The following is a 16007-nucleotide window of genomic DNA, read 5'->3' on the forward strand; positions in this document are numbered from 1 at the left end:
TTTAATAAACAGAAATTGGCCCTCCTGGTATTAAAGCTTGAAACTTACATTTGTCTTATCCGACAAACTTTCCTTTCTCAGGAAATCGACCCTCAGGCTTCCCAGATAGTATCAAGGAAACTGAAACTCACCAGATCGGTGAGATGCCAGACCCCTTATTCCTCCTGATTGCTTCCTTACTCTTTCTTAATTTCTGTTTTCTAAATTCCTTCCTGCTATATACACCCCTAACCCCATTTTAGCTGGTTAGAAAGAACAGAGTTGAGGCTTGGCTCCCATCTTCCCGGCCGATGTCACCTGCAATATAACAAAGCCTTATCCCCTGGCAAAACTCTTTGTTTCAGTGATTGGCTTTCTGAGCAGTCAATGACAGGACCTAGACCGAACACCTGGCATTTCCATAACAGTTCCTGTGGCTTCGCAGGCGAGCATAAGACCTAAGGTGATAAGCACAGCAGCCAGCCTTCTTCCACCGCTATTCCTTGTTTGCCCTATCCTCTGCCCATTTCTCAACTGGATGGTGTTCCTTACTGAAAAAATAACCACAATCTTGATTTATGAAGGGCCTGAATTTGTTAGGGGATAACCTCATTATCCCCTGGTAATCAGGACCAGTCACCTCACTGAATGCAGTGACCCCTTTTCTATACAGTGGTCCAGCTACATGAGGAGCTCAGAATGGCCAGAGGCAGCTTCAGCTTCCAATTCACTAGGACCATGACTCTTTTAGAAGTAGTCTTTCTTTGGGCATTAGCATCTCCAGAACATTAAGCAGAAGTACTTCCAATGGGTTATTTGGTGTATCAGTAAGACAGGCCACTCTCATCTCCACCCTTGGTTCCCATACCTGGGCATTCTGGCTATAAGGGATGACACTATATTCTAGCCATTGGTTTTGAGGCATATACACCATATCATGAAGGAGAGCACTCCAAATTTGTAGAACGTTGCCTTCCTACCATCTTCATAACTGAGCCTTTGGCAGGCCATCCCACTATTCTGTTAAGTAGCTGCTTCTAGGTGATATTGCACATGATAATGCCAATGAATTCCATCAGGCTAACTTGACTATGTCATACCTTTTGCAAGAAAAACTGATCCCAAGTCATAAGCAATATTGGGACAGATAAGGCATTCTGTACAGGAGGCAATTGAGCAAGCTCTGGGGCATCCCCAGAACGGCCAGCTCATCCACCTGGTTATGGAGAGCCTCATCCACTCTGGGTGCTCTCTATGGACATTAACACAGTACACAAATATCCGTGCTCAATCAAAGAAATCCATTCATATACTTTTCTCCCAGAATTCTGATGTCCTGCAGGTGCCCAGCCCTACTCAAGAGAGTGGGGAGTTTTGGGTCCAAACTCAACCTGAAACCAATTGTCAAGAGAGCCCTTTGGTGTCATTCATAGGTCATCCCCCCAGAGCCCAGAACAAGGTAGAGAGGATAAAGACTGTAACCAGAGGGCAAAGATATTCAGCTCTGTAGATATTATTGTCCCTTTTTTCAGATAAAGAAACTAAGAGTCCAAAAAGCAAAAATATTTTGCCTGAAGTCACACAGCTGGAAGAGGAAGCTGAGGTTTAAATCTTCCATTCTAAAACTTGTGTTCTTCCCTAGGCCATTAGCACCACATGGAGGAAGAGAAAGCCTCTCGGCTTCCTGTCAGGCAGAATTAGGTTCATCTGAGATGCAAACCAATTACCAGCTTAAAACATTTTCTTACATTGATAAGTGAAATCCAAAGTTCCCTCCTGTGGTCATTAAAATTAAAACTTAAAGATTATGATGAGCAAGGAATTCAAAGAGCTTTATTAGCTTGCTCAGTGGAATGTGTTCTTAAAGATGGCTTCACCCCCAATCCTGAGCCACCACAATCACAACCTCCAGAAAGAGCAATCTGTCTAATAGAAATATAATGTGAGCCACATTATCAAAGTTTCAAAAATTTACATTTTAAATTTGAGCCACATTTTAAAAAGTAAAAAACAATGATAGTAATTTTAATAATATACTTTAACACAATATGTTCAAAATATTATTTCAACATGTAATCAATATAAAAATGTTTGTGGGGTTTTTTACATTATTTATTTCATACTAAGTCTTCAAAATTCAGTGTGTATTTTGTACTTACAGCACATCTCAATTCAAACTTGCCACATGTCAAACGTTCAATAGCTGCATATTGCTGATGCCTACCTATTGAGCAGCATGGTTCTAGAGATGAGAAGGCCTTCCACCTGCTGGCTGTGTGTCTTCTCAACATCTCAGATGCCACATCTTGAAAATAGGGATCATAGTACTCTTGGGACTAAAACAAATAAGAAGAAGAAGAAGAAGAAATAATAATAACATGAATAGGTAATATTTATTTATTTGTCATGTGACAGGCATGCTAAATTTTAGAGAACTTACAGAACTTAATTCTTATAACAAACTACAACGAAAAATCGACACTTAAAATGATTAAGTGTCTTGCCCCAGGTCACAACTAAGATAACAATTTGAGCACTGACAATCTGACTACAGGGCCTGAACCCTTTTATGAAAATAACAATAATAATAACAATAATAGCTACAAATATTATGTTTAAATACCCAGGAAGTTGATAGAATCAGCAAGACCAACAGCAAGGCCTCAGCAGGGCCAACCGTGCATGATAAATGGAGCCATTATTATGACACTGTCCTCAAGAGCTTAGAATGTTGTAGGGAGAAAGAACACATAGGATGAGATAACTAGTCACAGAAGGCTGTTTATGGAATGTAACAGGCAAACAAAAGTGAGCGCTACACAAATCCATGGGGGCAGTGATCCGTGTAGGGTCTTAGGGCCCTGCAAGGGAGAGATGAAATACAACAGCAAATGCAAGTAGGTCCCACTTCGAGGTCATGTGTGACTTGTGCAATCACTTAGGGCCCTGTGCTCAGAAGAGTGCCACACTTGGTTAAATATTCAGCTGTCATGGTCCTGAAATTCTTAATAATTTTATCAATGAACTTATATTTTTTAAGTGAAGTCTGCTGGGACAATGGAGAATGTTCATGAGCAGAGGAGATACAGGTAACATGCAATCTATGTGCCCTCTTCCATTTCTTGCTACCTATTTGCATACAGCATTCATGATGCCCCATGAGCACATGTGTGGGAGTTTACTGAGATTTAAAGGGAGTGTGAGGTGAGTGTGTTATGAATATAACTTGAGAACTAAGCTCTGATTTTTTATCTGGCCCAAATTCCTACCTAAGGGGTCTAGGGGGGTCATGCTCTATAAACCATAAATTCTGATCAGATGGGTTTTATTCTATATATCATGACTTACTTTTCAATCTGACTCTGGAATACCATTATGAGATAAGGAAAAATATATAACCCCAAAATATATTTTCTTGCCACACTTTGAAACTACCCTGAAAAGTCTCTTGTGGGAAAAATCCACATCCTATAGAGAATCCCCTTTCCCCTTTGTTTTCCTTACTTTCTTTTCAGATCCAGGAGATAATCAACTAAGAGCCAGATACGCTTTTAGCTCTGGTAAGAAACATACAACCTGCTCTCTCTGAAGTCTGCTGAGAAATTCCTCTGCACAATAAAACTTAGTCTCCACAATCCTTTATCTTAACCTGAACGTTCCTTTCCATTGATCCCAGGTCTTCAGATAAACTCAACGAATTATGACCCAGAAAATGTTTAAATTTACTGATAGTCTGGGAGCTCCCACTTTGAGTTGTCCCACCTTTCTGAACCCAACCAATGTATTTCTTAAATGTATTTGATTGATGTCTCATGCCTCCCTAAAATACATGAAACCAAGCTGTACCCCAACCACCTTGGGTACATGTTCTCAGGACCTTCTGAGGGCTGTTTCACAGGCATGGTCACTCAAATTTGGCTCAGAATCAATCTCTTAAAATATTATACAGTGTTTGACTCTTTTCATCAACAAACGGAGTAAGAGGACAGCACCGTGAGAAGCCACAACGTCTCTTTGAACCAGAAATTGCTTCAATCACAGCATGAAGTCATTCTTTCTAAGAGACACACCATTCTAAGAAACATGAACAACCAATGAAATTCATCATATCCTTTCTTAATTATGCTACTTTATTAACTAACCACTCATGCTGAAAACGATGACATAGAAGAAAAGGGAAAGATAGGGCAACTCATATTTATTTTCCTTTCAGTCCTTTCTTTTTCTTTTTTCTTTTTTTTCTTTTTTTTGAGGCGGAGTCTCACTCTGCTGCCCAGGCTGGAGTGCAGTGGCGCCATCTTGGCTCACTGCAAGCTCCACCTCCTGGGTTCAGGCCATTCTCCTGCCTCAGCCTCCTGAGGAGCTGGGACTACAGGTGCCTGCTACCACGCCTAATTTTTTGCATATTTAGTAGAGACGGGGTTTCACCATGTTGGTCAGGATGGTCTCAATCTCTTGACCTCATGATCCACCCGCCTCGGCCTCCCAAAGTGCTGGGATTACAGAAGTGACCCACTGTGCCTGGCCTCCTTTCAGTACTTTCTTACTCAACAGTAAGCTTAAGGCAGAGATATTGGTAGACTGTGTGCATATCAAGAAGAAGAAGAATAAGTTGATTTAGCTTTGTGTAGTATTTTCACTGTTCTGGTAAGAATAATACATATATATTTGTATATATATATGTAAGCTATGAAAAACAAGTTGAGTAATTTTGGTGATTCTACATACAAGTTTAAAACTACATACTTGCATTTCAAACTGGCATTAGGAGGTGCTTCCATGATGGCTGAATAGGAACAGCTCCAGTCTGCAGCTCCCAGCGAGATCGACACAGAAGACAGGTGATTTCTGCATTTCCAACTGAGGAACCTGGTTCATCTCATTGAGACTGGATGGACAGTGGGTGCAGCCCACGGAGGGCGAGCCAAAGCAGGGTGGGGCAACGCCTCACCCGAAATACCAGGGATTGAGGGATTTCCCCTTCCTAGCCAAGAGAAGCCATGAGAGACTGTAACAGGAGGAACAGTACACTCCTGCCCAAATACTGCACCTTTCCCATGGTCTTTGCAACCAGCAGACCAGGAGATTCCCTATGGTGCCTGGCTCAGCAGGTCCCATGCCCACAGAGCCCAGCAAGCTAAGATCCACTGGCTTGAAATTCTCACTGCTAGCGCAGGAGTCTGAGACAACCTGGGATGCTGGAGCTTAGTGGGGGGAGGGGCATCCGCCATTGCTGAGGCTTGAGTAGGCGTTTTTATGCTCACAGTGTAAACAAAGCTGCCAGGAAGCTCAAACTGGGTGGAGCCCACCACAGCTCAGCAAGGCTGACTGCCTCTCTAGATTCCATCTCTGTGGGAAGGGCATATGTGAACAAAAGGCAGCAGCCTCTGTCAGGGACTTAGAGAAAAACCCCTCATCTCCCTGGGACAGAGCACCTGAGGGAAGGGGCAGCTGTGGGCACAGCTTCTGCAGACTTAAACATCCCTGCCTCACAGCTCTGAAGAGCAGTGGTTCTCCCAGCATGGCATTGGAGCTCTTATAATGAACAGACTGCCTTGTCAAGTGGGTCCCTGACCCCTGTGTACCTGACTGAGAGATACCTCCCAGTAGGGGCCGGCAGACACCTCATACAAGAGAGCACTGCTTGGCATCTGGCAGGTGCCCCTCTAAGACAAAGTTTCCAGAGTAAGGATGAGGCAGCAATATTTGTTGTTCTGCAGCCTCCTCTAGTGATACCCAGGAAAACAGGGTCTGGAGTGGACCTCCAGCAAACTCCAACAGACCTGCAGCTAAGTGGCCTGACTGTTAGAAGGAAAACTAACGAATACAAGGGGCCTGACTGTTAGAAGGAAAACTAACAAATAGAAAGGAATAGCATCAACATCAACAAAAAGGACATCCACACCAAAACCCCATCTATAGGTCACCAACATCAAAGACCAAAAGTAGATAAAACCAAAAAGATGAGGAGAAACCAGAGCAGAAAGCCTGAAAATTCCAAAAACCAAAACGCCCCTTCTCCTCCTGAGGGTCACAACTCCTCACCAGCAAGGGAACAAAACTGGATGGAGAATGAGTTTGACAAGTTGACAGAAGTAGGCTTCAGAAGGTGGATAATCACAAACTTATCCGAGCTAAAGGAGCATGTTCTAACCCATCTCAAGGAAGCTAAAAACCTTGAAAACAGGTTAAAGGAATGGCTAACTAGAATAATCAGCGTAGAGTAGAACATAAATGACCTGATGGAGCTGAAAAACACAGCACGAGAACTTCATGAAGCATACAGAAACTTCAATAGCTGATTTGATCAAGCAGAACAAAGGATATCAGTGATTGAAGGTCAAATGGATGAAATGAAGTGAGAAGACAAGATTAGAGAAAAAAAGAGTGAAGAGAAATGAACAAAGCCTCCAAGAAATATGGGACTATGTGAAAAGACCAAACCTACGTTTGACTGGTGTACCTGAAAGTGATGGGGAGAATGGAACCAAGTTAGAAAACAGTCTTCAAGATATTATTCAGGAGAACTTCCCCAACATAGCAAGGGAGGCCAACATTCAAATTCAGGAAATATAGAGAACACCACAAAGATATTCCTCGAGAAGAGCAACCCAAAGAGACAAAACCATCCAATTCACCAAGGTTTAAATGAAGGAAAAAATGTTAACGGCAGCCAGACAGAAACGTTGGGTTACCCACAAAGGGCAGCCCATCAGACTAACAGTGGATCTCTCTGCAGAAACCCTATAAGCCAGAAGAGAGTGGAAGCCAATATTCAACATTCTTAAAGAAAAGAATTTTCAACTCAGAATTTCATATCCAGCCAAACTAAGATTCATAAGCAAAGGAGAAATAAGATCCTTTACAGACAAGCAAATGCTGAGAGATTTTGTCACCATCAGGCCTGCCTTACAAGAGCTCCTAAAGGAAGCACTAAACATGGAAAGGAATAACTGGTACCAGCCACTGCAAAAACATGCCAAATTGTAAAGACCATCAACTCTATGAAGAAACTGCATCAACCAACAGGCAAAATAACCAGCTAGCATCATAATGACAGGATCAAATTCACACATAACAATATTAACCTTAAATGTAAATGGGCTAACTGCTGCAATTAAAAGACACAGACTGGCAAATTGGATAAAGAGTCAAGACCCATTGGTGTGCAGTATTCAGGAGACCCATCTCACATGCAAAGACACATACAGGCTCAAAATAAACGGATGGGGGAAGATCTACCAAGCAAATGGAAAGCAAAAACAAAGAGCAGGGGTTGCAATCCTAGTCTCTGATAAAACACACTTTAAACCAACAAAGATCAAGAGAGACTAAGAAGGCCATTACATAATGGTAAAGGGATCAATTCAACAAGAAGAGCTAACTATCCTAAATATATATGCACCCAATACAGGAGCACCCAGATTCATAAAGCAAGGTCTCAAAGACCTGAAGAGGGACTTAGACTCCTACACAATAATAATGGGATACTGTAACAATCCACTGTCAATCTTAGACAGATCAAGGAGACAGAAAATTAACAAGGATATCCAGGACTTGAACTCAGCTCTGGACCATGCGGACCTAATAGACATCTACCAAACTCTCCACCCCAAATCAACAGAATATACATTCCTCTCAGCACCACATCACACTTATTCTAAAATTGACCACATAATTGGAAGTAAAACACTCCTCAGCAAATGTAAAAGAACAGAAATCACAACAAACAGTCTCTCAGACCACAGTGCAATCAAATTAGAACTCTGGATTAAGAAACGCACTCAAAATTGCATGACTACATGGAAAGTGATCAACCTGCTCCTCAATGACTACTGGATAAATAACAAAATGAAGGCAGAAATAAAGATATTCTTTGAAACCAATGAGAACAAAGACATGACGTACCAGAATCTCTGTGACACATTTAAAGCAGTGTGTAGAGGGAAATTTATAGCACTAAATGCCCACAAGAGAAAGCAGGAAAGATCTAAAATCAACACCATAACATCACAATTAGAAGAACTAGAGAAGCAAGAGCAAACAAATTCAAAAGCTAGCAGAAGGCAGGAAATAACTAAGCTCAGAGCAGGACTAAAGGAGAAAGAGACACAAAAAAACCCTTCAAAAAATCAGTGAATACAGGAGCTGGTTTTTTGGAAAGATCAACAAAATAGATAAACCACTAGCAAGACTAATAAAGAAGAAAAGAGAAGAATCAAATAGACTCAATAAAAAATGATAAAGGGGATATTACCACCGATCCCATGGAAATACAAACTACCATCAGAGAATAGTATAAACACCTCTACGCAAATAAATTAGAAAATCTAGAAGAAATTGATAAAGTCCTGGATACAGACACCCACCCAAGACTAAACCAGGAAGAAATTGAATCTCTGAATAGACCAATGACCTGAAATGCTCTGAAATTGAGGCAATAATTAATATCCTACCAACCAGAAAAAGTCCAGGACCAGATGGATTCAGAACCAAATTCCACCAGAGGTACAAAAAGGAGCAGATACCATTCCTTCTGAAACTATTCCAATGAATAGAAAAAGAGGGAATCCTCCCTAACTCATTTTATGAGGCCAGCATCATCCTGATACCAAAGCCCGGCAGAGACACAACAAAAAAAAAAGGGAATTTTAGGCCAATATCCCTGATGAACATCAATGTGAAAATCCTCAATAAAATACTGGCAAACTGAATCCAGCAGCACATCAAAAAGCTTATCCACCACCAAGTCGGCTTCATCCCTGGGATGCAAGGCTGGTTCAACATACATAAATCAATAAACATAATCCATCACATAAACAGAACCAACGACAAAAACCACATGATTATGTCAATAGATACAGAAGAGGACGTGAAAAAATTCAACAGCCCTTCATGCTAAAAACTCTCAATAAACTAGGTATTGATGGAACGTATCTCAAAATAATAAGTTATTTATGATAAACCCACAGACAATATCACACTGAATGGGCAAAAACTGAAAGCATTCCCTTGGAAAACTGGCACAAGACAAAGATGCCCTCTCTCACCACTCCTATTCAACATAGTATTAGAAGTTCTGGCCAGGGCAATTAGGCAAGAGAAAGAAAAAAAGAGTATTCAATTAGGAAAAAAGGAAGTCAAATTGTCTCTGTTTGCAGATGACATGATTATATATTTAGAAAACCCCATCATCTCAGCCCAAAATCTCCGTAAGCTGATGAGCAACTTCAGCAAAGTCTCAGGATACAAAATCAATAGGCAAAAATCACAGGCATTCCTACATACCAATAACAGACAGAGACAAATCATGAGTGAACTCCCATTCACAATTGCCACAAACAGAATAAAATACCTAGGAATCCAACTTACAAGGAATGTGAAGGACCCCTTCAAGAAGAACTACAAACCACTGCTCAGTGAAATAAAAGAGGACACAAACAAATGGAAAAACATTCCATGCTCATGGATAGAAAGAATTAATATCGTGAAAATGGCCATACTGCCTAAAGTAATTTATAGATTCAATGCTATCCCCATCATGCTAGCACTGACTTTCTTCACAGAATTGGAAGTAAAGCTACTTTAAATTTCACATGGAACCAAAAAACAGCCCACATTGCCAAGACAATCCTAAGCAAAAAGAACAAAGCTGGAGGCATCATGCTACCTGACTTTAAACTACACTACAAGGCTGCAGTAACCAAAACAGCATGGTACTGGTACCAAAACAGATATATAGACCAATGGAACAGAACAGAGGCCTCAAAAATAACACCACACATCTACAACCATCTATCTTTGACAAGCCTGACAAAAACAAGCAATGGGGAAAGGATTCCCTATTTAATAAATGGTGCTGGTGGGAAAACTGGCTAGGCATATGTAGAAAGCTGAAACTGGATCCCTTCCTTAACACCTTTTACAAAAATTAACTGAACATGGATTAAAAACTTAAATGTAAGACCTAAAACCATGAAAACCCTAGAAGAAAACCTAGGCAATACCATTCAGGACATAGGCATGGGCAAAGACTTCATGAATACAATACCAAAAGCAATGGCAACAAAAGCCAAAATAGACAAGTTGGATCTAATTAAGTTAAAGAGCTTCTGCACAGCAAAAGAAACTACCATCAGAGTGAACAGGCAACCTACACAATGGGAGAAAATTTTTGCAATCTATCCATCTGACAAAGCACTAATATCCAGAATCTACAAAGAACTTAAACAAATTTACAAGAAAAAAACAAACAACCCCATCAAAAAGCGGGTGAAGGATATGAACAGATACTTCTCAAAAGAAGACACTGGCCGGGCGTGGTGGCTCACGCCTGTAATCCCAGCACTTTGGGAGGCCGAGGCGGGCGGATCACGAGGTCAGGAGATCCCGACCATCCTGGCTAACATGGTGAAACCCCATCTCTGCTTAACTTAGAATACAAAAAATTAGACAGGTGTGGTGGCGGGCACCTGTAGTCCCAGCTACTCGGGAGGCTGAGGCAGGAGAATGGCGTGAACCCGAGAGGCAGAGCTTGCAGTGAGCCGAGATCGTGCCACTGCACTCCAGCCTGGGCAACAGAGTGAGACTCCATCTCAAAAAAGAAAAAAAGAAGACATTTATGCAGCCAACAGACATATGAAAAAATGCTCATCATCACTGGTCATTAGAGAAGTGCAAATCAAAACCACACTGAGATACCATCTCACACCAGTTAGAATGATGATCGTTAAAAAGTCAGGAAACAACAGAGGCTGGAGAGGATGTGGAGAAATAGGAACACTTTTACACTGTTGGTGGGAGTGTAAGTTAGTTCAACCATTGTGCAAGACAGTGTGGCAATTCCTCAAGGATCTAGAACTAGAAATACCATTTGACCCAGCAACCCCATTACTGGGTATATACCCAAAGGATTATAAATCATGCTACTATAAAGACACATGCACATGTATGTTTACTGTGGCACTATTCACAACAGAAAAGACTTGGAACCAACCCAAATGTCCATCAATAATAGACTGGATAAAGAAAATGTGGCACATACACACCATGGAATACTATGCAGCCATGAAAAAGAACAAGTTCATGTCCTTTGCAGGGACATGGATGAAGCTGGAAACCATCATTCTCAGCAAACTATCACAAGGACAGAAAAACAAACACTGCATGTTCTCACTCATAAGTGGGAGTTGAACAATGAGAGCACATGGACACAGGGAGGGGAACATCACACACCAGGGCCTGTCATCGGGTTGGGGGCTGGGGGAGGGATAGCATTAGGAGAAATACCTAATGTAAATGTCGAGTTCATGGGTGCCGCAAACCAACATGGCACATGTACACATATGTAACAAACCTGCACGTTGTGCACATGCACCCCAGAACTTAAAGTATAATAAAAAAAAAAACTGGCATTAAACTATATAAGATGAATGGTAAAATTCATGCTAATAATTTAAATTTAAATTTTTATTTATTAACAATACTAAATAGTAAGTAAAAAGACCATGCTAAGTCAAGAGAAAGAGACCATGGAAGAAAGAAAAAAGCTTGATATTTTAGTCCTTTTCATGGCATTTTTTTCTTGCTTTTAAACAAGAGGGCCCATATTTTCACTTCGCACTGGGACTCACAAATTATGCAGCCAGCCCTGTTGGCAAGAGTGCAGCTTCCCCTCTCCTATGCTAATAGCAGACATTACTGATTGCATATGGTACTGTTCCCCACTGAGCCGAAATATGACCTCAAAATCTTTTTGAAAGCAGGGTTCAAAAGTGCAATCTGAGCAGGCATACAAGCTAAATCTATGGGCATCCCTCAAAATCAAACTATGCAGATGGAAATGGGGCTGGCTTTCCAGACAATGAAAATACTGGCTGGTGTGTTACCAGAGTAATGAGTAGGCCGAGCTTGCTAAACTGCAAACTATCCACTACCTGTGAACGTATCATCCCAGTTCCAAATGTAAAACAACATAACAAAAATCAGCTTGACAAACAAGATAATTAGACTTAACTTTGATCATGTGTTTCATTAGTTACAGAAATGGCCCACAATTTAGAGTTCTTTCTGATTATGTTAGAGTAGGAGCCTCTAAAAAAATGTATAATGCAATAAATGGATCAATATTTATATGGTGCTAATTATATGCCAGGTGCTATTTTTAAATGATTTGCATACATTAACTCATTTAATCCATATAACAGGCCCAGTGTGGTAGCTCACACCTATAATCCCAGCACTTTGGGAGGCCACAGCAGGAGAATCACTTGAGGCCAAGAGTTCAAGTCCAGGAATTTGAGTCCACCCTGGGCAACACAGTGAGACCCCCATCTCTAAAAAAAAAAATCAAAAAAAGTTTTAAAAATCCATACAACAGCCTATGAAGTAGGTACTGTGGTTATCTCATTTTTATAGGTGAAAAAACTGGGACAGAGAGGGGTTTAATAACTACCTCAAGGTCATCATCTAATCAATAACAGAGCCAGGTAGTGTGGATTTAAAGTTTATACTCTTAAAATCTCTTGAAGAAGTCGCTGCAGAAGGTGTCCATCACAGACTTGGCAATGTTTTGCTAAAGATGTTTTCTTGGGAAGCTCTCGGGGTTTTCTCTGGGTTTTTTCCTCCTCCTATGTGACATTCTTTGTCATCTGTACCTCAGAGCAGTTCTACTTGAGTTGCCTCACAGTCCCTGATGAGCAATTTCACCCATTTTAGCCCTTCCCACACTAACCACGAATTCAAGATCAGCCCAAGAAGTAACAACATCCATGTCATCAGCTCAGCCAGCCAAAATACCCTGTATTCCAGCTTTTGTAAATATTATTAGCTAACACCTCGCTTCAATCCTTAAAACCACACACCAGAATCTTAGAGTTGGAAGGGTTTTTGGAAATCATCTAATCCAGGGATAATAAAAAGGTTTACCTCACATGCCCATTTTGATCTGATCGATTGGTAGTAGATGCCTGGAGTGACATGAGAAGGGTTTTGATACCATTTGGAGTTTACTGAAATAAGGTACATGCCTGACATGTACCTGAGAGAGCAGCAGAAGCTCATATGCTGTCCTAGCAGTACAGTGTAGCTCTTAGGAATATGGGCTCTGGGGTTAGATTTCCTAGGATCAAAGTCTTGCTTCACTGTTTGCTGACAGTGCAAACTTAAGCAAGTTTCTAAATCTATCTAAGTTCTCTTGTTTGTGAAATGAGGCTGATAAAATCTACCTGATAGGTTGGTTGTGATAATTTAGTGAAATAGTATATGGAAAGTGCTTATTGGAATATCTAGCATGCCCTAAGTACTCAACATGCTGTTAACACATATTGATCATAAGCAACTTGTCGTATCTGGCATGGGTCCTGGAGGTGACAGTGGCAGTAACAGTGCCATTTATATGACATTTCTGATCTAGTCCTGTCTTTTAAACCTACAGATGGAGAAGCTGAAGCTGCAGAAACTGTGGGGCTTTCCCAAAATCACATACATTGTCTCCTTCAAAACTAAAGGCACTCAGGAAACATAATCTTCTTGCCCTGGCTCTGCCTCTCCCTGCGTGCAACCTCAGGCAAAGCACTGCTCTCTGGACTTCAGTGTCCTTATCTGTATAATAAATGAGTCAGAATCCAACTGATCTTCACAGAGTAGTCACTCCCAGAGGGTCCTGTATTTCCAGGGGGTGAGGAACACTTTTACCCGTAGTTCACTGGACGTTACAAACAGCAATTCTTTACTTCCAGTTTTGACAGTTTCAGTGTTAACTAATCACTCCAGTATTCCTTGCAGAAATGCACACATACATTCCATTTGCTTTGATCTCAAACTTAAGTTTTTTATGAATGAAGGCTACAGCTGGACACCAAAAGATTATACCATTAATTTTTAAGTATGCCTCAGAGGGTCTAATGGGCTATGACCCACTATGGTCATATCAGTGGCATTCCACTTCCTCTTGAGCCACCGGCCAAGCTGGTATTGAGGTGCATGTCCCAGTTTATCTCCAGCCCTCCTAATCTCAGACTTTCTGCACCTATGCTAATACTTGAACCAACTCTTCTTTTTTTTTAATTGAATCCAGTGCAATGTACCTGGGAACCCTGCTTCAAAATCTGATGCCAAATCTAAAACACTGGACAAAATCCAGGTTTTTATTCATTTTCTGATGGGCACTAGCTGCTAATTAAGCATCCAAACAATGTTCTAAAAAGGAAGAAAAATCATAAAATATGGACTTAACATTAATCACACAGACATACATGTAATATACGTTACCTTTATAGCAGGAACCAATAAAAGAATACAATATAAAACACATATTTGTACTAGATAATTTTGTATACATATTTTAAAGGTTTCTTAGCTCAGGGATTAGAGCACTGGTTTTATAAAAGAGCAGGTCACATATTCAAATTTCACGAAGACTTTCCTGATGTCTTTCAAAGAAGTATAACACACATATTAAGAATCTGGACTCAGGAGCCACATTATCTGAATTCAAATCTTGACTTTCTCACTTCCTAGCTGGTGACCATGAGCAAGTCATTAAATAAATTTTCTTACCTCAGTTTGCTCAACTGAAAAATGGGAATAATGATGATCTGGTAAGAATTGTTTAAAGGACTCAATACACATTAAGCGTTTAGCCCAGTGACTGCCCACATTTCAAGACAAAGGTGAATTCAAGCCTCTTGACATAATGACCTCACTTTTCAACTTATGTATTGCCTCCTATTTTACAGATAAAGAAACTAAAGTTCAGAGAAGAGCTGTTGCCTAAAGTAACGTTCACTGAGCAGGTCAGGACAGGACACTACTTAGTAGCAAAGCCAGGACCAGAACCCAATTTTTCTAAACCTCAGAGCACTACTTTCCTCAAATCAGTGTTCCTTCTGCCTCATCTAGGGTAGATACACATATCCATCTTCTTGCTTCACTGCCTGCTTCTACTCAGATGGGCTTCATGAGAGCAAGATCCCTGTCATATTCTCATTGCCTGGCACCGTTCCTAGCATATAGTAAACTTTATTATCTAATTGAGTTGAATTCATTCATCAGCTCTTTACATTATACACCTAACTTCTTTTAGATGTTGCCAATAAGCTGATTGTCAGTTATTTAGGTCTTAAGGAGACAGTCCAGTAGAGTGGTTTAGAAAAAAAGGCTCCACAGCTGGGCTGTATGGGCTCAAAGGGTACTTCTGCCACTTCCTAATTAATTTGACCATGGCCAGGTTACTTCACCTCAGCTTCTTCAGTTATAAAATGGGACAATAACACCTCTGTCATAGGGTTATGAGTGATAACTTGGAATAATATGCAATGGTCAATTGTATGTGTGGACTTGACTAGCCTATAATCTCGGTTACTCAATCCAACACAACTAGGTGCAGCCACAAAAGTATTTTGTAGATGTGTTTAACATCTACAATCAGGAACTCTAACTGATAAAGTATGTAAAGCTCATACCTGGCCCATCATACTTAATGAATGTTAACTGCCAATAGTGTTAGTGATATTTCCATTGTTGTTGAACACATACTGAAAGCCTTAACACAATGACTTTAAGTGTAAGGGTATAAGTCTTTGCCTACAGCTCTCCAGAAGGGATTATGCCTGCAACTTACTTTCAAACAAGTAGTTTGGAATTGTGTATAGATAGATATTGATCAAGCACACATGGGAAAATATTAACATTTGGGGATTCTGATGACAGGATATATGGGAATTCTTTGAACTACTTTTAAAACTTTTTCTGTCTGAAATCATTATTTTAAAAAAGTTAGGCTGGGCATGGTGACTCACACCTGTAATCCCAGCATTTTGGGAGCCTAAGGTGGGCAGATCGCTTGAGCTCAGGAGTTTGAGACCAGCCTAGGCCACACAGTAAAACCCCATCTCTACAAAAAGTACAAAAAAAAAAGCTGGGCATGGTGATGCACCCTGTGGTCCCAGCTACTCGAGAGGCTGAATTGGGAGAATCGCTTGAGCCTGGGAGGTCGAGGCTGCAATGAGCCATGTTCATGCCACTGC

At 40.7% G+C, this 16007-nt stretch overlaps 1 protein-coding gene across 4 annotated transcripts in view; it reads right to left on the reverse strand.

Moving 5' to 3' along the window:
- SUMF1 (sulfatase modifying factor 1) overlaps positions 1-16007 on the reverse strand; it is a 696570-nt gene that overhangs the window by 287734 nt on the left and 392829 nt on the right. For all 4 annotated transcript variants that reach the window (XR_010111383.1, XR_010111382.1, XM_055109476.2 and 1 more), the window contains exon 9: positions 2204-2315. Coding sequence is in view for 2 of the 4 variants with exons in the window: in XM_055109476.2 (XP_054965451.1) it covers positions 2204-2315 (112 nt within the window). In the remaining 2 variants the exon portion in view is untranslated. The remainder of the gene's footprint in view (positions 1-2203; positions 2316-16007) is intronic.

Source organism: Pan paniscus, chromosome 2, assembly GCF_029289425.2.
Source record: "Pan paniscus chromosome 2, NHGRI_mPanPan1-v2.0_pri, whole genome shotgun sequence".
NCBI classification, from domain to species: domain Eukaryota; kingdom Metazoa; phylum Chordata; class Mammalia; order Primates; family Hominidae; genus Pan; species Pan paniscus.